This window comes from Sciurus vulgaris (assembly GCF_902686455.1).
Source record: "Sciurus vulgaris genome assembly, chromosome: 5".
Taxonomy (NCBI): Eukaryota; Metazoa; Chordata; class Mammalia; order Rodentia; family Sciuridae; genus Sciurus; species Sciurus vulgaris.
In genome coordinates this window covers 171,051,494-171,067,105 of record NC_136465.1, presented here as the reverse complement: position 1 = coordinate 171,067,105, position 15,612 = coordinate 171,051,494, and the positions used below count along the sequence as shown (strand labels likewise).

The following is a 15,612-nucleotide window of genomic DNA, read 5'->3' as shown; positions in this document are numbered from 1 at the left end:
GGAAGGGCCCCTGGAGGCTGAGGAGCCCCACACCCCTCGCCAGGCACTGAGATTATGCGTATGGGCCCTGGCACCAGGCGCAGAGTGAGAAAGCGACTCTTCTTTCACTCTTGCAGAAGCTTCCAGAAGAGAGTCTCTGATGGTTTCTGGGGTAGCTTTAACACCCAATGTCTGCTAATCTCCCTCTTTGACAAAAGACAACAGGATTCAGGCTCAGAGCCTTCAGCAGACACCAACATTTGTTCAGATGACATTTGTTCGGTTTTGTTCTGTTTTGCTTTCTCTGGTTTTCTTCTTTTACTTTTTTAGCCTTCTATGTACAGGCCTCGTTTTTTTTTTTTTTTTTTTTTTTTGGTACTGGGGACTGAACCCAGGGTGCCTTACCACTGAGCCACATCCCAGTCCTTTTTATTTTTTATTTTGAGACAGGATCTCCTCAAGTTGCTTCCGGCCTCACTAAGTTGCTGAGGCTGGCCTTGAACTTGCGCTCCTCCTGCCTCCATCTCTGGAGTCACTGGGATTACAGGTGTGCATCGCCGCACCTCGCTAGACCATGGTCTTAATTTTCTATTTGTGGTGGTGTTGTAAAGTTTTGTCTCACATGAGTGAAAAACAGATGTTGATTTGGGGTTGGGAGGGCAGCTCAGAGGTACAGCTTGCACAAGGCCCTGGGTCTAATCCCCAGCCCAGCGTCCCCCACAACAGATGTTAATTCAAAGAACAATCAAGTAAGTAATAGGTTAGATGAAGCTGTGGTAAAAATCAAAAACAGGAGGAAAACAACTAATGATGTGAAGACATTAACGTGGTTCAGCCACCTCATTGTACTGACAGGGAAACTGAGGTGCTGGCCCAAAGGAAGCATTTGGATTCCACTTCAAGTTCATGGCCCAGCCATCATGATTCCCCCAACCCAAACCACCCCCACCACCCAGGAAAGCCAGCCCACCTGGTGCCTTGCTCCACGGGCCTCCTCAGGGTGGAAGCAGCTTTGACAGCAACTCTGGGTGAGCACATTGGCCTTGAGGTGTTCACAGGGCCCACTGTCAGTCACCTGCTCCATGCTGGGCCAGCCAGGCCAGGGAGCTCCTGCGATCCAACGGCTGACCCTCCAGAGGGGGCCTGGGGAGAAAGGGGGAGTAGTTCAAGGACAGATGACTACCTGGCCATCACATAGACCCTAGCCCCAGGGTCTCCAGGCCAGCAAGGACCAAGGATATATGATTATCCATCCGCTCATATGTTTGTTTATTCGCTCAGTAAACACTCCTCAACACCTAAGCACCTAGGCACGCTGCCAGCTATTTGACATGTGATTTTTTCAGTCCTTACTACAGTGATGTTCAAAGTGTGTTTCAAGGACCGTACATTACACTCTTGGTCTGCTCATAAAGAAATGCAGATTTCTAGCTACTCAAGAGGCTGAGGCAGGAGAACACTTGAATCCAGTTCAGGGCCAGACTGGGCAACATAGCAAGACCCCCGCTACGAAATACAGATTCCCTGTTCCCTCTCCTGAGTCACTCAGGAGGCGGGAGACCTAGGGGTATGCCATTTAAACAATTCCCCTGGGAGATTCCACCAAGCACCCCCAAATTTGAGTACCTTTCCTTTTTAGCTACCCTGGCATTTGTAGTTCAGATTCATGTAAGTTCAGATCAGACAACCAGAGCTCAGAGTTTCCTTGACACACGGTGAGGAGGCTGAGCTGAGTTCAAATTCAGGTCTGTGTGCACTTCACTCTCTTGGATCCGGGTGGAAGTGAGGGGCATTAGGGTCACACTGACAGCTTGCACAGGTCACTTGGGAAACAGGAGTGAGGCGAAAGGCTGGCCAGGTATTTTCAGGGTCGAGGACAAAGTCGTAAACAAAAGTAAAGAGGCTAAGATTACACAGCGAGTTTGTGACAGAGCTTAGCCAGAAAGAAACTGTGAGGTTTTGACATGAGCCCAGGGTTCACACCCCTGGAAGCAAAGCTGGGTCAGGAGAAGGACTTGAAGAAGCCCTCCCCACCGGTACAGAGACTAGGAGGAGATTGGGGGCAGGGGTGACATCTGACATTTCCAAACACACGAACACCCTGAGCACCCTATGGCTCCCCAGTCACTCCACACCTACCCTATCCTACCTGGTAACTTTCCTCCAACACTCGCAGGGGATCAGGCCTTTGTTGTCAATCTCAGCTGAGAGCTGGTCTCCACTGGGGCAGCCAGGGGAAGGCTCCAGGTCCTCCACCAGAGGGGACAGGGAGGGACCCAGAGGGGACAGGGTGGGGCATCCACTAGTCCCGGAGCCTGGAATCTTTATGGGACAGTCATCTCCCCGCCTCGCTCCCTGCTGCGGAGGGTGGATGGATGCGGTGTTTCCCTGTCGGTCCACATAAAGGAGTAACGCCTTGGACAGAGAACGCCGTTCATTTCCCTGGGGGCAGGGTGGGGGGCTCTGTTCCACGTGCCCCTGCTGTTCCCGTTTCTCCCCTACCCCTAATCAATTGGCAGAACCTTTCTCTGAAATGCACTTTAGATTTGATAACGTAAACCTTAAGTGGACACGCCTGCCCCGCCCGGAGGATGGACCCCCGGACTCTCTCCATCCATGCAGCCAGCCAATTCCTCCCGCACCGCTCAGCCCCCTTCCCCTCCCCAGCCGCCCTCCTCCGCCCCTCGGCGCTCACCTGGGCTCGGGTTTCCACGCACCTGGGCTGCGGAGGTGGGAGTGCCAGGGTCACGGCCTCTCCATTTTAACAATGAATCAAAACGCTGCTGGGCGGTGGTAGGCTGGCTCTAAGAGGCTCATTTACATAAAGGCCGTGGGATTGGCCCAGCCGAAGAGGGGCGGGGCGGAGACGGGCGGTGCCCAGCTGCCTGGGAGCGCGGGACTCCGCACGTTCAGCCTGAGCGGCCAGCAACCCTTCCCAGGCGCGGTTCCCAGGGGGTCTGACGAGGCTGAACGGGTGGATGGATCTTCTCTTTGGATCATTCGGGCCACAGTGCCCTAAGCCGGCTTTAGCCGCGACGTTGGGTTAGAGACTTAACCTCTGTGCCTGTTTTTGGAAGAGTGTACGTGAGAATGGAAACAAATGGTTCGGAGTAAACCAAGTGTATCAGAACAGGCACCCAGTAGACGCCGAATGGATGCACAGAACTCAGTATTGCAGTCGTGGCCTCGGGGACCGCCGAACATCCCTGCCCAGAGGCTTCGACTACACCCGCCCTGCCCACTTTGAAGCTGACCTCTGTTCTGGACTGTCTACCTTCAAGAAGACAGTGTCACCTACTGAAGGAGTCCCAGGAGGTCCTGGAGAAGGGGACCTCAACGCAAGATGAGGCGGTCCTTGACATGGTGACAGAAGAGTTCTGTTGTGTGTCAGGGAAGTATAGAAAGTCATTTAGGGAAGCAAGTTTGCGGGAGAATTTGGGAGATGTGTGTGTGTGTGTGTGTGTGTGTGTGTGTGTAGAGAGAGCGATCGAGCAGTGCTTTGGGGTCTTAGGCTCTTCTTTTAAAGGAAGTTTTAAAGGAAGCTTGGTGAGGGGTGTGTGTGGCGAGGTTCATAGGGGTGACATCAGTCTGGTGATCCTAAGACCTTTTGTGATCTGGCAATTCTTAGGATCCTTAGGTTGGTGTCTTCTCCATTATCTGATCAATAGATAACATTGGAAAGTGCCCTGGATGACAGGTTTCCCATCTCCTTCTGCTCAATCCATTCTGAAAATACATGTACAGTGGTTAACTCATAGAGCACAGGGCAACTTTGAGAGTGGATACATTTCCAGGAACTTGAAGGTTGTGATCTTACAGTGGTGCACACCTACAATCCCAGCTACTTACAAGTTCAGTAGTCACCTGAAGGACTAAGTGCTAAGGTCCCCATTTCGCAGCAACTGAAGATCAGAGAAGTTAACTAACTTGCCGGCATCATGCAGCTAGTAAGAGGCAGAACCAGGCCTAAACCCCCATGGGTCACTATAGACAGAGACCTTCACTTGCTGATTCACGCAGACCTTCACCTGTGCCTGGAACATGCTCGGCCGTGGAGGGTTCTGGGAGAGGAAATAAGAAGAAAATGTGTGACTCCTCCCACGGTGAGCAGTCCCTTGATCAGTGAGAGAAACAGACATCCCTGCCCAGCATGGAACTGGGTAGAACACGCCACTTAACAAGGGCAACAGTTTCCTGCCTGACCCTTCTTACTCCAAGCAAAACAGGGGCCAGCGAGACCCCCACTCAGGAAGTGCGTGTCTCTCTTGCATTCCTGGCTAGTGAGCTTGAGAACGTGACTTGACTCCTCTAAGCCTAGGGTGCTTGGGTTGAGTTTGAAAGACAGGGTGTGGCCCCAGCTCTCAGCCCCCACCCTTAAGCAAAACCTAGAGCCAAATCAGGGTGACACTTGGGACAATTCATTCACTAAATATTTACAGGGCCCCTTTGTCCAGTTGTCAGGACAGTCAGTGAACAAAGGTGCTTCTGTGGGGCAGAGAAGGGCTTTTAGCAATCCCAGTGACAGCAGCCCTTCCCTTACCCAGGAGGCAAAGCACCCTCTTGCTGCACACGGGCATGTTTATGCCCATGCCATCTAGGGCACAGGGAGAGCAGCCTTATCCATATTTTATCAAATGGGCAGGGAAGGCTTCTTGGACGCGGCAGCCCAGAGGTGAGGAGGGCAAGCAAAAAGGACTGAGACCAGCCTGCGCCATCTGAAGGGTTCTGAGGGAGCAGACTGCCAGCTCAGGAAAAGGAAGTTCCCCAGTCAGCCCTCTCCAAGCCAAGCAGTGAGCTGGCCGCACTCGGGACGAGCCAGGAAGCCTCCCCAGAGCACCTCACAGCCAAAGGAAGGTCAGCACGGTGAAGTCAGGGACCCTGGAGAGGACAGAGGCTGAGGCCACCCTGACACAGGGGCCCTGTCTTCCACAGTTCCTGACCTCGCCTGGCCCACAGGAGACTCAGGTCACTGTAATGAGAAAAGGAAATAATAGGACTTGCAGTCGTGTGTTATGCAGTAATAAGAAGCTGTATTTGGTATTTGCCTGAACTTGTAAAACTAAAATAAAGGTGCCTGGTGATAAACTTGCTGTGTGGCAGGATGACACTCCTGAACAATGCTGATATGAACCTTCATTTATGATCTGAGTGGGGGCTCCTAGTCTAGTCGTGTTTTGGTCTTTATCCATGAAGACCAGAGCGTGACTGGGTGAAAATCATTACCGAAACCCCTGGACTTGTGGAGCAAACCACCAGCAGCACTGCGACTGGAGGACTCCGCATCACTGTCTCTTGACTGCCCTGGCTGCTGTCCACTCCATCACTGATTGCTGATCGACCATTGTCACCGACGCTAGACGACTAACCACCTCTCCCGCAGCGACGACCACCACCCAGCCTCTGGCTTATCAGACACCCGAGGACATCCAAAGACCTCCGAGGAGCTGCGAGAGGCTACGGCTGAGGAGTCCCCTTGGTCTGGCTGACTGACTTCTTGGCTACGAGACATTGCATTGAGTAAGTCCACGGGGACTGGACTCCGGGTGAACAAGGGAGTGAATCTTCCATGTATTGGTGACTGGCTGTCATTAGGAATGTTGAGTGTGTGTTGTGTGAATAAAGTCCTCTTGTTAGAACCAAGCTCGATTCCTCTCACTGCTCGCAACAGCCACCTCAAAAGAACCTAACAGAAGAGGCTCCTTCCTTTAGTGGGCTGAGCCCAGCTCCTGGCAACCATGGTCACTGCTTATTGCTGTCCCAGAGCAGGGCCTGACCCAAGGAGGGAACTGAGGGTGGAGTGCCTACAGTTCCCCATCACGGCCTTTTATGCATTTGGCTTTGGGGTATGTTATGGTCTGGATGTGAGGTGTCCCCCAAAAGCTCACGTGTGAGACCAGGCAGGAAGGTTCAGGGAATGACTGGGTTGTAAGAACCTTAACCCGATCATTGACTTGATCCCTGATGGGGTTGACTAAAGTGGAAGGGTGTGGCTAGAGGAGGTGGAATTTGGGGCCTGGCTTTGGGGTACATATTTTGTATCTGGAAAGTGGAGACCCTCTCCTTCCCCCTCCCTCTCCCTCTCCTTCCTGATGATCTGAGCTGCTTCCCTCCACTACACTCGCCATGATGTTCAGCCTTACTTTGAGCCCCGAGAAATGGAGCCAGCCTTCTACGGACTAAGATTTCTGAAACCGTGAGCCCTCAAATAAATTTTTCCTCCTCTATAATTGTGCTGGTCCAATCATTTAGTCACAGCAGCGAAAAAGCCAATTAAAACAGTGTAGAACCTTCTGGCTGCCCCCCAACACCTCTTCTCCTGTTAGTAACATGATCCTCAATTTTATGTTTGTTTTTGTATTGGGAATTGAACTCAGGGGTGCTCTAGTGCTCTACTGTTGAGCTACATCCCAGTTATATTTTTTAAAATATTTTAGTCATAGATGGACACAGTATCTTTATTTTTTTATGCGGTGCCGAGAATCAAACCCAGTGCCTCCCAGGTGCTAGGCAAGCGCTCTACCACTGAGCCATAGCCCCAGCCCCCCAGTTCTCACTAAATTGCCAATGCTGGCCTTGAACTTGTGATTCTCCTCCTTCAGCCTCTCACATTGCTAGGATTACAGGCTTGTGCCACCACCTGTTATCCCCAATTTTCATACAGGTGTTTGGTTTCCCAGAAAAGGCCAAAGTTCTCCAGCCTCTCTGCAGTCAGAAATTCCTTCATCCCCCTGCCCCAGGCCTTTGCCTTCTGCCTGGCCAACAAAACCCAAGCATTGAGAGTTTTTAAAAGGAAAGTCATATCCTTACCCTCTCCTTCATCTTGCTGGCTGAAATGCAGATTTGATGACTGTAGCTCAGGCAGCCATCTTGGACTGTGAGGCAGAAGCCATGTGTTAAGAATGGCATGAAAGAGGTAACAGTGGTAGAGTACCCCTGGGTCCAATCCCCAGTACCACAAAAACCAAACAACTAAAAGCCTGCCATCCTGGCCCTTCAGCCTGCCCAGCTCCAAGCTGGTAACCTCCCATGTCTGCCAAGCAGAGAATTAGTTGTGTAGATCAATTTTTATATGTACAGCTAAACCTCATTCTTTAAAAAAAAAAAAAAAAAAAAAAAAAAAATTTTTTTGTTTTTGTTGTAAATGAACACAATGCCTTTATTTTTATGTGGTGCTGAGGATCGAACCTAGTGTCTCACATATGCCAGCCAAGTGCTTTACCACTGAGCTACAGCCCAGCCCCTAAACTCAGTCTTTTAAACTTTTTTTTTTTTTTCACTCAGAGGGAAGCAAGGTTTTATCTGATGTGAACTTGCTCTTTAAGAAAGACTTAGCAGTGCTGTTTAAACATCTGAGGAGGAACCAGCAGAGATGGCAGGATGGGGAGAGAAAGGGACAGCAGAGTCCCTGATAAACTTTGTTTCTTTTTGTGGCACTGGGACTGAACCTGGGGCATTACCACTGAGCTCCATTCCTATTCCTCCTGCCTCAGCCTCCAGAGTAGCTGGGGTTAAAGGCATGTGCACCACACCCAGATGACCCAGATGAAACCTCACCTTTTTTTCCCCTCTCCTGAAGTCCTGGGGACTGAGCCCAGGGTCTCACTCATGCAAGCAAGTGCTCTAACACTGAACTGCACCCCAGCCCTTTCCAAATGGGGTCCTGCTAAATTTCCCAGGCTGGCCTCCAACTTGCTATCCTCCTGCCTCAGCCTCCCGAGTTGCTGGGGTTAAGGTGCGTACCACCATGAGTGGCTTCACCTGTCTTGATGAAACTCCTAGAGACCCAAGTCACACCAGAATTGGGGGCAACGGGAAGGGAGAAATCCAGGCATGGAGCATGGAGAGGGGTCCCGGGCTTTCGCCAGGGAGTTTGGACCCTATCACTCCTGACCCTAGGATTAGCCAAACCATGGTGACTCAGTTTTCTGCTTGGCTGGAAATATCACTGGCACAGATGGGAGGGGCCGGTCGGGATTTAATATTTGTAAACATGGAAAATTGTGTACGTGTGTTACAAATGAGCTCATCACTGGAGATGGGAAGGGACTGGAGTCAGGCCCCAGGGGATGTCTCAGCTGAGACGGCAAGAGGACACACAGGTGGCCGGTGTGGGGAAGTGGTCACTCAGGTGGCCGTGCTTCAGCCCTGAGGAAGGTGTTTTGTCATCTTCCACACAAGGAGACAGACCCAGAGGCCTACGCAGCTCAGCACAGACCCCGCCCTGCCATGTCTGCTCCCCGTGGTCTGCAGGGTGAGACCCACAGCTGCTGCTCTGGGCTGAGTACCAGAACCACCTGGAGAACCTGGAAACAGGCACACTCTGTCCAGCAGGTGCCCCAAGCACAGGACGCTGGCAGGGAGGCTGTGGGCCAGAGCGACCAGGCCTGGGCATGGCCTGCAGGAGTGAACCAGCTGTCCTCAGACACCGCTAGGTGGGTTGACGGTGCCAAAGAGGGAGCCCAGGTTCCCCCAGGTGGCACCTGAGCCATGGTTCCTGAGCCTGCCCTCCAGCTGAGTATGGCTGCTCCCAACACACCCTCTGTGGAGTCGGGGAGGCCTGTCCTGCAGCCCTGGCTGGTGGCCATCCTCCAGAGTCCCTCCCATGTTCTGAAGTAAAGCCTGTGGCCGCCCCAGGCACCCCCCCCAGACCCCCGCCAGGCACTGTCCTGTGCGTCCCAGTAGCCCAGTAGCCCACAGTAGCCCAGGAGCTTTCCTGGGAGTTGAGAACACAATTGATCCTGCCAGAGAGGCGCACAGATCCCGACACGGCTCCCCTAACCAAGCCAGCCAGACTCAGTGCTCCCCCAGGACTCCCGCTGGGCCGCGCTGAGGCAAGGCTGCTTTCTTTTTTTAAATTGTGGATGGACCTGTGTTTTATTTATTTCTTTACATGTGGGGCTGAGGATGGAACCCAGGGCCTCACACATGCCAGGCAAGTGCTCTGCCACTGAGCCACAGCCCAGCCCAAGGCTGCTTCCTGAAGCCACAGTGAAGCTCTCTCTGGAAAGAGTATGAAGAAGTGGCAGCCCTCATGGACACCAGCTGGCCTGAGTGGGGTCCGTGCTGGAGGGGCCACACTCGATGCGCTTTCTTTAACAACTGAGGACTGGGCTGGGCTGGGCTGGGGCTCATGGTGCAGCGGTGCCTGGCACGCGTGAGCCCTGGGTTCCAGCCCCAGCGCCACACAAAACCCAGAAAGAAAGTTAAAAAAAAGAAAAGAAAAGCCCAAGGCCAACGAATGCCCCCTGTTGGCTCTGGGAGCTGCTGGGAGGCTGGCAGTGGTCCCAGATCTGGTCACTCCACCACTTCACCTCCAGCTGAGCAGCCTTGAGCCCGAGGTCTGAGCAGAGGGCAGGCCTGCCACTGTCCCTCCACCAGAGCAGCAGGTGGGCTCTGGATCTTACCAGGGATCTGCCAGGGGGACCCCGCTCTCACACAGCCTTGTCACCCTCAGGGAGAGCAGCTGGTGAGGTTGGGCCACGCACCCCATTTCCGCCACCCCAGAAGCCAGCCTGGGACATGGTGTCAAGGCCAGGGGACAAACCACAAGGCACGCCTCTGGAGTTTCACAGATCTGATGAGCTCCAGGCAGGGATACATTTGGGAAGACACCCGGCCTGACCCTGCCTGCTCCTGGGGTTCAAGGCCCAGAGTATCCTCAGCCAAGGACAAGGCCAGTCCCAGACCTGAGAGGTCCTGGTTCCCGAGCTTGGCTGTGGAATCACCGCCCAGTGCGCAGGTTACAGGACGACCGTACTGGGCCAGGACAAGACCCTGCACCCCAGGCTGGGGCGCTGTGTCCTTGGGTCACTCTCCACTGTGCCGGGCCTTGCCTGTCAGCCGGCGGCGCTGGGTCTTGCTGGTACGAGTGGCACTTGGGGGCTTCTTGATGGAGTCCTGTGCTCGTCGGGGACGTTTCCTCTTCACCTTTTTCCGGCTGTGGGCGTGCAGCGATGCTGTGAGGGAGGAGATCCTGCGGAGGGAGGAGGGGTGAGGCCAGGGCCTCAGTTTGTCCTGGGAACACGGTGGAGGGCTTGGGGCGAGTTGTCATCCAGCCTTGGACAGGCCCCAAACCCACCCCAAAGTTGGCCTGTCCTGATTCCAGAGCGCCTGCAGGCCCACACGTGCTCCCCAAGCTGCCCCCCACTGGCCAACAAGAGGTAGCTCCACAGGCACGGTCACCGATGCCAGACACCAGGACAAGCCAGGGCTCACCGCTGAGACAGCAGAGGGTCTTTGGACTTCCTGGGTAAGGCTCTGGTTGGTTTCTCCATAGACGACATCTCCTCCTTGGACCCATTCCCGACTCCTGGCTACAGAAGAGCAGAATAAGAACTGTCACAGAAAGTGGATGGACAGGAAGTCCAGCCTGGGCACCCTAAGTGAGCATGGTTATGTCAAGTGTGGACTGGGGGGTGCAGGGCCTGCCTCCCAGACCTGGTGTGGGGCCAGAGAAGGCCTTGGGTAGATGGCCCATGTTCCCCCCAAGGCCAGGATCACAGAGGGGAAAGCTGTTTCAAAGTCCTCCCTGGCCTCAGCAAGTGGCTTACAGTGGACATGTGAACACCCGCGAGTAAAAAGTGAGCAAGAAGGTGGCAGGACTGGCCTGAGGCGGATCCCACACCAGGGCCAGCACAGCGGCAGATGAGTGAGGCGTTAGGGACCACAGGCAGGACACTGCACGAGGGCCATGCGGTCAGTCTCTGTACCCAGGTCCGCACTCAACTAGCCCTGGCCTAAAAACACTGGGGGAATGTCACTCCTTCTGTACTGAACTGCACGGACTTTTCTTGTCACTGTTCCTTAAACCATCAGTGTAGCTATGCGCCTGGCACTGGCCTCGCAAGACATGAGCAATTGAGAGATGACAGAAAGCCGGCAGCCGGCAGTGGGATGGCACGGACTACCCCAAGTACCCAGACCATCTGCAGACCCTGGAATGGGGGAGTCCTGCAACCAAGCCTCCTCAGACACAGTGGGACAACTGCAAACGTAACGAGTTCTTACAGGAACAGGCAGGCACAACTGTAACCGCAACTGACGTGTCATGAAACCAGGTAACATGCACTCACTATGGTGCTTTCTGCTATTTTTAATTCTTTTTTTTTTTTTTTTTGGTACCGGGGATTGAACACAGAGGCATTTAACCACTGAGCCACATTCCTAGCCCCCATGTTATTTTCTGCTTTGATAGAGTCTCACTAAGTTACTCAGGGCCTTGCTAAATTGCCAAGGCTGGCCTTGAACTTGTGATCCTCCAGCCTCAGCCTCCTGAGCCGCTGGAATTACCGGTATGCACTGCTACCTGGCTCAATTATATTCTTTTCTTTTTATTATTTTTGCAGTGCTGGTGATTGAAGCCAGGGTCCCATGCATACTGAGCAAGCAAGCACTCTACCACTGAGCTACCTCCCTAATCCCTCTTTATGTATATACACATATATACATATATGCGTTGTGTGTATGTGTATATACAGGGTTTTCTTAGTTGTGGTGAACACAATACCTTTATTTTATTTTTATGTGGTGCTAAAGATAGAACCCAGGGCTTCACACATACTAGGCAAACGCTTTACCACTGAGCCACAACCCCTGTCCCTCTTTTTAATGCTGACTGTGACCTACTGATGACTCACAACCCACAGGTTGAAAACTCATTCTCAGTGTACACAGATGTGCCATGTTATTGCTGCTTATCACACCAGAGAAACAATAAAAATAAATAGCAATCTTTCGCTGAGTACGCAGTGCTGGTTAAACATGGTATCAAGTGATTCACAAGGATTCATCCCTTTTATTGGGGGGTACTGGGATTGAACCCTGGGCCACTCTACCAGTGAGAAATATCCCCTCTTTATTTTTATTTTTTGAGACAGGGAAATTGCTGTGACCTCAAACTGATGATCCTCCTGCCTCAGCCTCCAGAGTTGCTGGGATTACAGGTGAGAGCCACCACACCTTGCTGGATTCACCACTTTTATCCTCAGAGCAATCCCACAAGTCAAGTGCTACCAGCTGTAGCTCCCAATTTATGGATGAAGACAGAGAAGCAGGCAAGTCAAAGAAACTTGCCCAAGCTGGGCATAGTGGCACACAACTATAATCCCAGCAGCTTTGGAGGTTGAGGCAGGAGGATCAATTCAAAGCCAGCCTCAGCAACTTAGGGAGGCCCTAAGCAATTCAACAAGACCCTGTCTCTAAATAAAAACACAAAAAAGGGCTGCAAGGACTAGGGTTGTAGCTCAGCAGTAGAGTGCTTGCCTAGCACATGTAAGGCATTGTGTTGGATCCTCAGCACCACATAAAATAAATATATAAAATGAAAGTATTGGGTCCATCTAGCCGAAAAAAAGGGCTGGGGTGTGGCTCAGTGGTTAAACTCCTTAGCTGCCTTGTGGTGCACAGCCAGGGGACTGAAGGGCCCATCCCGGAAGAGCTCCCTGCACTGGGATACCCAAAACATGGGCAGTATCAGAAGCCCCTGAGAAGCCACGCCCTGCGCCTGTTCTTCCCCAGGGCAGAACCCACCTCGGGCGGGGGTAATCCAAGCAGTCGGGCTCTAGAGAGGTCCAGGTCACTGAGAGTGGTCACAGTGACTGTGTGGTTGGGGTGGTCATACTGCACAGACTCTGTCTTTGCCGTCACCAGCCGGTCTAGCTCATCTGCCTCCTCTGCAGGGAAGGCACAGATCAGGCCTCAGTTCCAGAACAAGCAACCGAGCTCCAGCCTCCCTCCTCGGTCCAAACTGCAATGCCCTTCCACACTGGCCCAGAGACTGACCCGCAAACAAATGATCTACTCTTCCTCTCGTGCTCTCGGCCAGACCCCATCTGGACAAACTCTGTGACATCAGGAGCTGCTACCGCTCCTCCCTCCAACCCCAAATCCTCCAGTCCTTGGAAACTGGGCTCAGGCTCAGTTTACGGTAAGGTTGGCATCTCCTCCTGGTCTCCGATCCCCCTGTGCTTAGAGTATGTGAGGCCAACCCCTGGTGCCAGGGTCATCACCAAGACTCCTAGAGCTAAGGAGGTTGGTCACCTGTGCGGTTCCCATCCCTCTCCCCATCCACCCACTAACAGACACAGAAATCCAGGGTCCCCAGTTGTTCTCCAGCTCTGGCCAGGAGGACTCACCCAGCGCCTCCTCTCTCTCTGCCAGCATCTTCAAGTATTCCTGGTGGCGCTGAAACCAGATGGGAAGGGCACAGTGGTTATGGCCTCTCAGTCCAATCTCAGACAGGGGCACTGCTAACCTGACAGTGGACAGTCAGGAGGAGACTCCATCCTCCACCTTCCCCCGACCAGGTCAGTGTCTCTCCTGTATGAAGGGGGCCTCAGTCCTGTTCTGCCCACACTCCTCCCCTCCCTGCAGCCATCTCTGTCAGGGCCATCTGGGGCTGTTGGTCCCCCTCTTTCCACCCTCCCCTGCACCTCCTCCCGGAGCTTCTTCTGCTCCTTTTTCAGTCGCTGCTTAATCTCCTCGATAGCTGCCTTCTTCCGCTCCACTTTGCGCTTGTGGAAGCCGGTCAGGTACTCCCTATAGGAAGGAAGCAGGCCAGAGGCAGGAGAGTCGGGAGGAGATACAAGGAAAGAAGCCTCACCTAGGAAGAGAGAAAAGCCAATGCTGCACCACTGTGTGCCAGGCTCATCCCACCTACCAACTCGTTCAGCCCTCACGACAGTAGGGATCAAACCCCATTAACAGATAGGGACATTGCCCAAGGTCACACAGAGTACAGTCACGCACTATTTAATAACAAGGACACATTTGAGAAATGAATTGCTAGGTGACTTTGTTGTTCCATAAATATCACAAATTATATTTACACAAACTTAAATAGTAGTGTCCTACACCTGGAGGTGGCAAGGTACGCCATCATTACATGAGCCATCATGACCAAATCATCCATGGAACACCTGACTGTTTAAGTTTTTTGTTTTGGGGTTTTTTTTGTTTGTTTGTTTGTTATGCAGGACTGAACCCAGGATTGCTCTACCACTAAGCCCCACCCCCAGCCCTTTTTATTTTTTACTCTGAGACAGGGTCTCACGAAGTTGCTGAGGCTGGCCTCAGTCTCCCCAGCCACAGGATTACAGGTGTGCACCATCACTCCCTGCTGGACCATGAAGTTCAGCAAAATATGGGAGACATTGCCTTTTTCTACTCTCCACTCTCCAGAGCTCTAAGCTTCAAACAAGGGCAAACAAGGCCCCTCTACGCTGTCAAATATCACCCTTCAGGGAATGAAGCCACTGCTGGCAGGGCTTTAAAGAACACCTTCACCCAGATCTGCAAAAGTACTCCACTGAACCAACACCCATTTCCCCGGGCCCCTGACCCCACCCGTAGGGCTCGCTGATTTATCCTGGAGTTTCCTGGTGATACCCACGCGTTTCGCTGCGTACCCTTATCTGGTCTCTGCCCCTAACAACTCCCAGTGCCGGCTGCTCTATTCCGTTTGGTTCTGACGCCCAGCACTGGGTTTTTCGCGGACCCGCCACCATATGCCATTTGTCTAGCGGGGCGCTGAGGCTCCGAGGGGGGGCTTCCTAGCACCGGAGGAGCCCAATGTGCGTCCGGCGAGTGCATGAAAGAGGGCAAGCCACTCTCACTTCGTCGGCTCATAGCTCATCAACGACGGCCGAGAGCCTACTGGGTGCAGGGTCGATGGGACCAGCTGGACTGCAGAGGTCCAAGCCGTCGCTCTGCGCGAGCTCGGGGAGAACCGGCCACACACGCCGCGGAGCTGCGGAGCCCGGAGGAAAGCCTGGCCACGCCCCGGGGGCGGAGCCGGAAGAGCTCTCCGCGCGGGCGGGCGCGACCCGGGCCTGGCCCAGGCCTCACCGGGCAGCCCGAGGGGGACGCTGTCCAGCCCTGCCACTCACCTCCGCTTCTCTTCATCGAAGCTGAGAACGAGCCGGGGCCGCCGGTCGTCGCCATCTCGCTGCTTCTTTTTCTTGTGGCGACCCATCGTGGTGAGGTTTCCTACGGCGCAGCTTCCTGTATCGCCCAAGAGACTTCCGGGTGTAGCGTTGGCGACCTCCCGGGTGCACCTTGCAGCGTTGATCCACAGTTCCGCCCGCCAGGCCCCGCCTTTTAAAGGGGCCACCAGCCTGTGCCAGCTCCTCTCCCAGTGTGTTGTGTTGTGATTATGGCCTTCTGTCCCAGACCCCATGCCCGGCGCTAGTGGGCACTCATCGTAGTTATTCGTGAATGGCCAAAATTTACTGGTCCTAATTTAGTTCTGATGCCAACTCATCGGTGATTTTCATGAGAGCCAAACTGCCTGGATTTGTTTGCGGGTATCCTGCCTACAGTGGGGAGGACGCGACCAGTTGCCCCCTTTGCTACATTCACCCTATTTGTAAAATGACGATAATTTTCGTGACTTTGTAGGGTTATTGTAGGACAGTGGTTCTGGATATTAGGATGCTAGTAGATCGTCTGGAGGGCGATCTACTAAAATCCAGATCGCTAGGCTAACGGCGTGGAGGCGAACGCCTGTAATCTCAGGACCTCAGGAGGCTGAGGCAGGAGGATCGAGAGTTCAAAGCCAGCCTCAGAAACTTACTGAAGCACAAAGCAACTCAGTGAGTCCCTGTCTCCAGACAAAATACAAAATAGGGCTGGTGA

The 15,612-nt window shown here is 53.4% G+C and overlaps 1 protein-coding gene across 6 annotated transcripts; it reads right to left on the bottom strand.

Moving 5' to 3' along the window:
• Nucleotides 1–9,538: 9,538 nt before the first annotated feature.
• NOL12 (nucleolar protein 12) lies at nucleotides 9,539–15,022 on the bottom strand. Of its 6 annotated transcripts, none has more exons than XM_079142107.1 (6): nucleotides 14,865–15,022; nucleotides 13,410–13,515; nucleotides 13,113–13,161; nucleotides 12,508–12,650; nucleotides 10,195–10,292; nucleotides 9,539–9,952 (listed from the first exon to the last, which is right to left on the bottom strand). In XM_079142107.1, the coding sequence occupies exons 1-6, from the start codon at nucleotides 14,948–14,950 to the stop codon at nucleotides 9,787–9,789; spliced, it is 648 nt and encodes a 215-aa protein (XP_078998233.1). In that variant the 5' UTR covers nucleotides 14,951–15,022; the 3' UTR covers nucleotides 9,539–9,786. The 6 variants fall into 6 exon arrangements, with proteins under 6 accessions (XP_078998233.1, XP_078998237.1, XP_078998238.1 ...); XM_079142111.1 differs by having other exon boundaries at nucleotides 13,113–13,231; nucleotides 14,865–15,021; XM_079142112.1 differs by having other exon boundaries at nucleotides 13,113–13,223; nucleotides 14,865–15,021.
• Nucleotides 15,023–15,612: the final 590 nt, after the last annotated feature.

What these genes read in the sequence shown, in the direction of transcription:
- NOL12 (XM_079142108.1), bottom strand. Translation starts at nt 14,919, where the DNA reads ATGGCGACGACCGGCGGCCCCGGCTCGTTCTCAGCTTCGATGAAGAGA. An exon ending in AGAGAGAGAGGAGGCGCTGG is followed by an intron (nt 12,651 to 13,112) that starts GTGAGTCCTCCT and finishes CCTTCCCTGCAG; the next exon opens with AGGAGGCAGATGAGCTAGAC. An exon ending in GACCCTCTGCTGTCTCAGCG is followed by an intron (nt 9,953 to 10,194) that starts GTGAGCCCTGGC and finishes CTCCCTCCGCAG; the next exon opens with GATCTCCTCCCTCACAGCAT.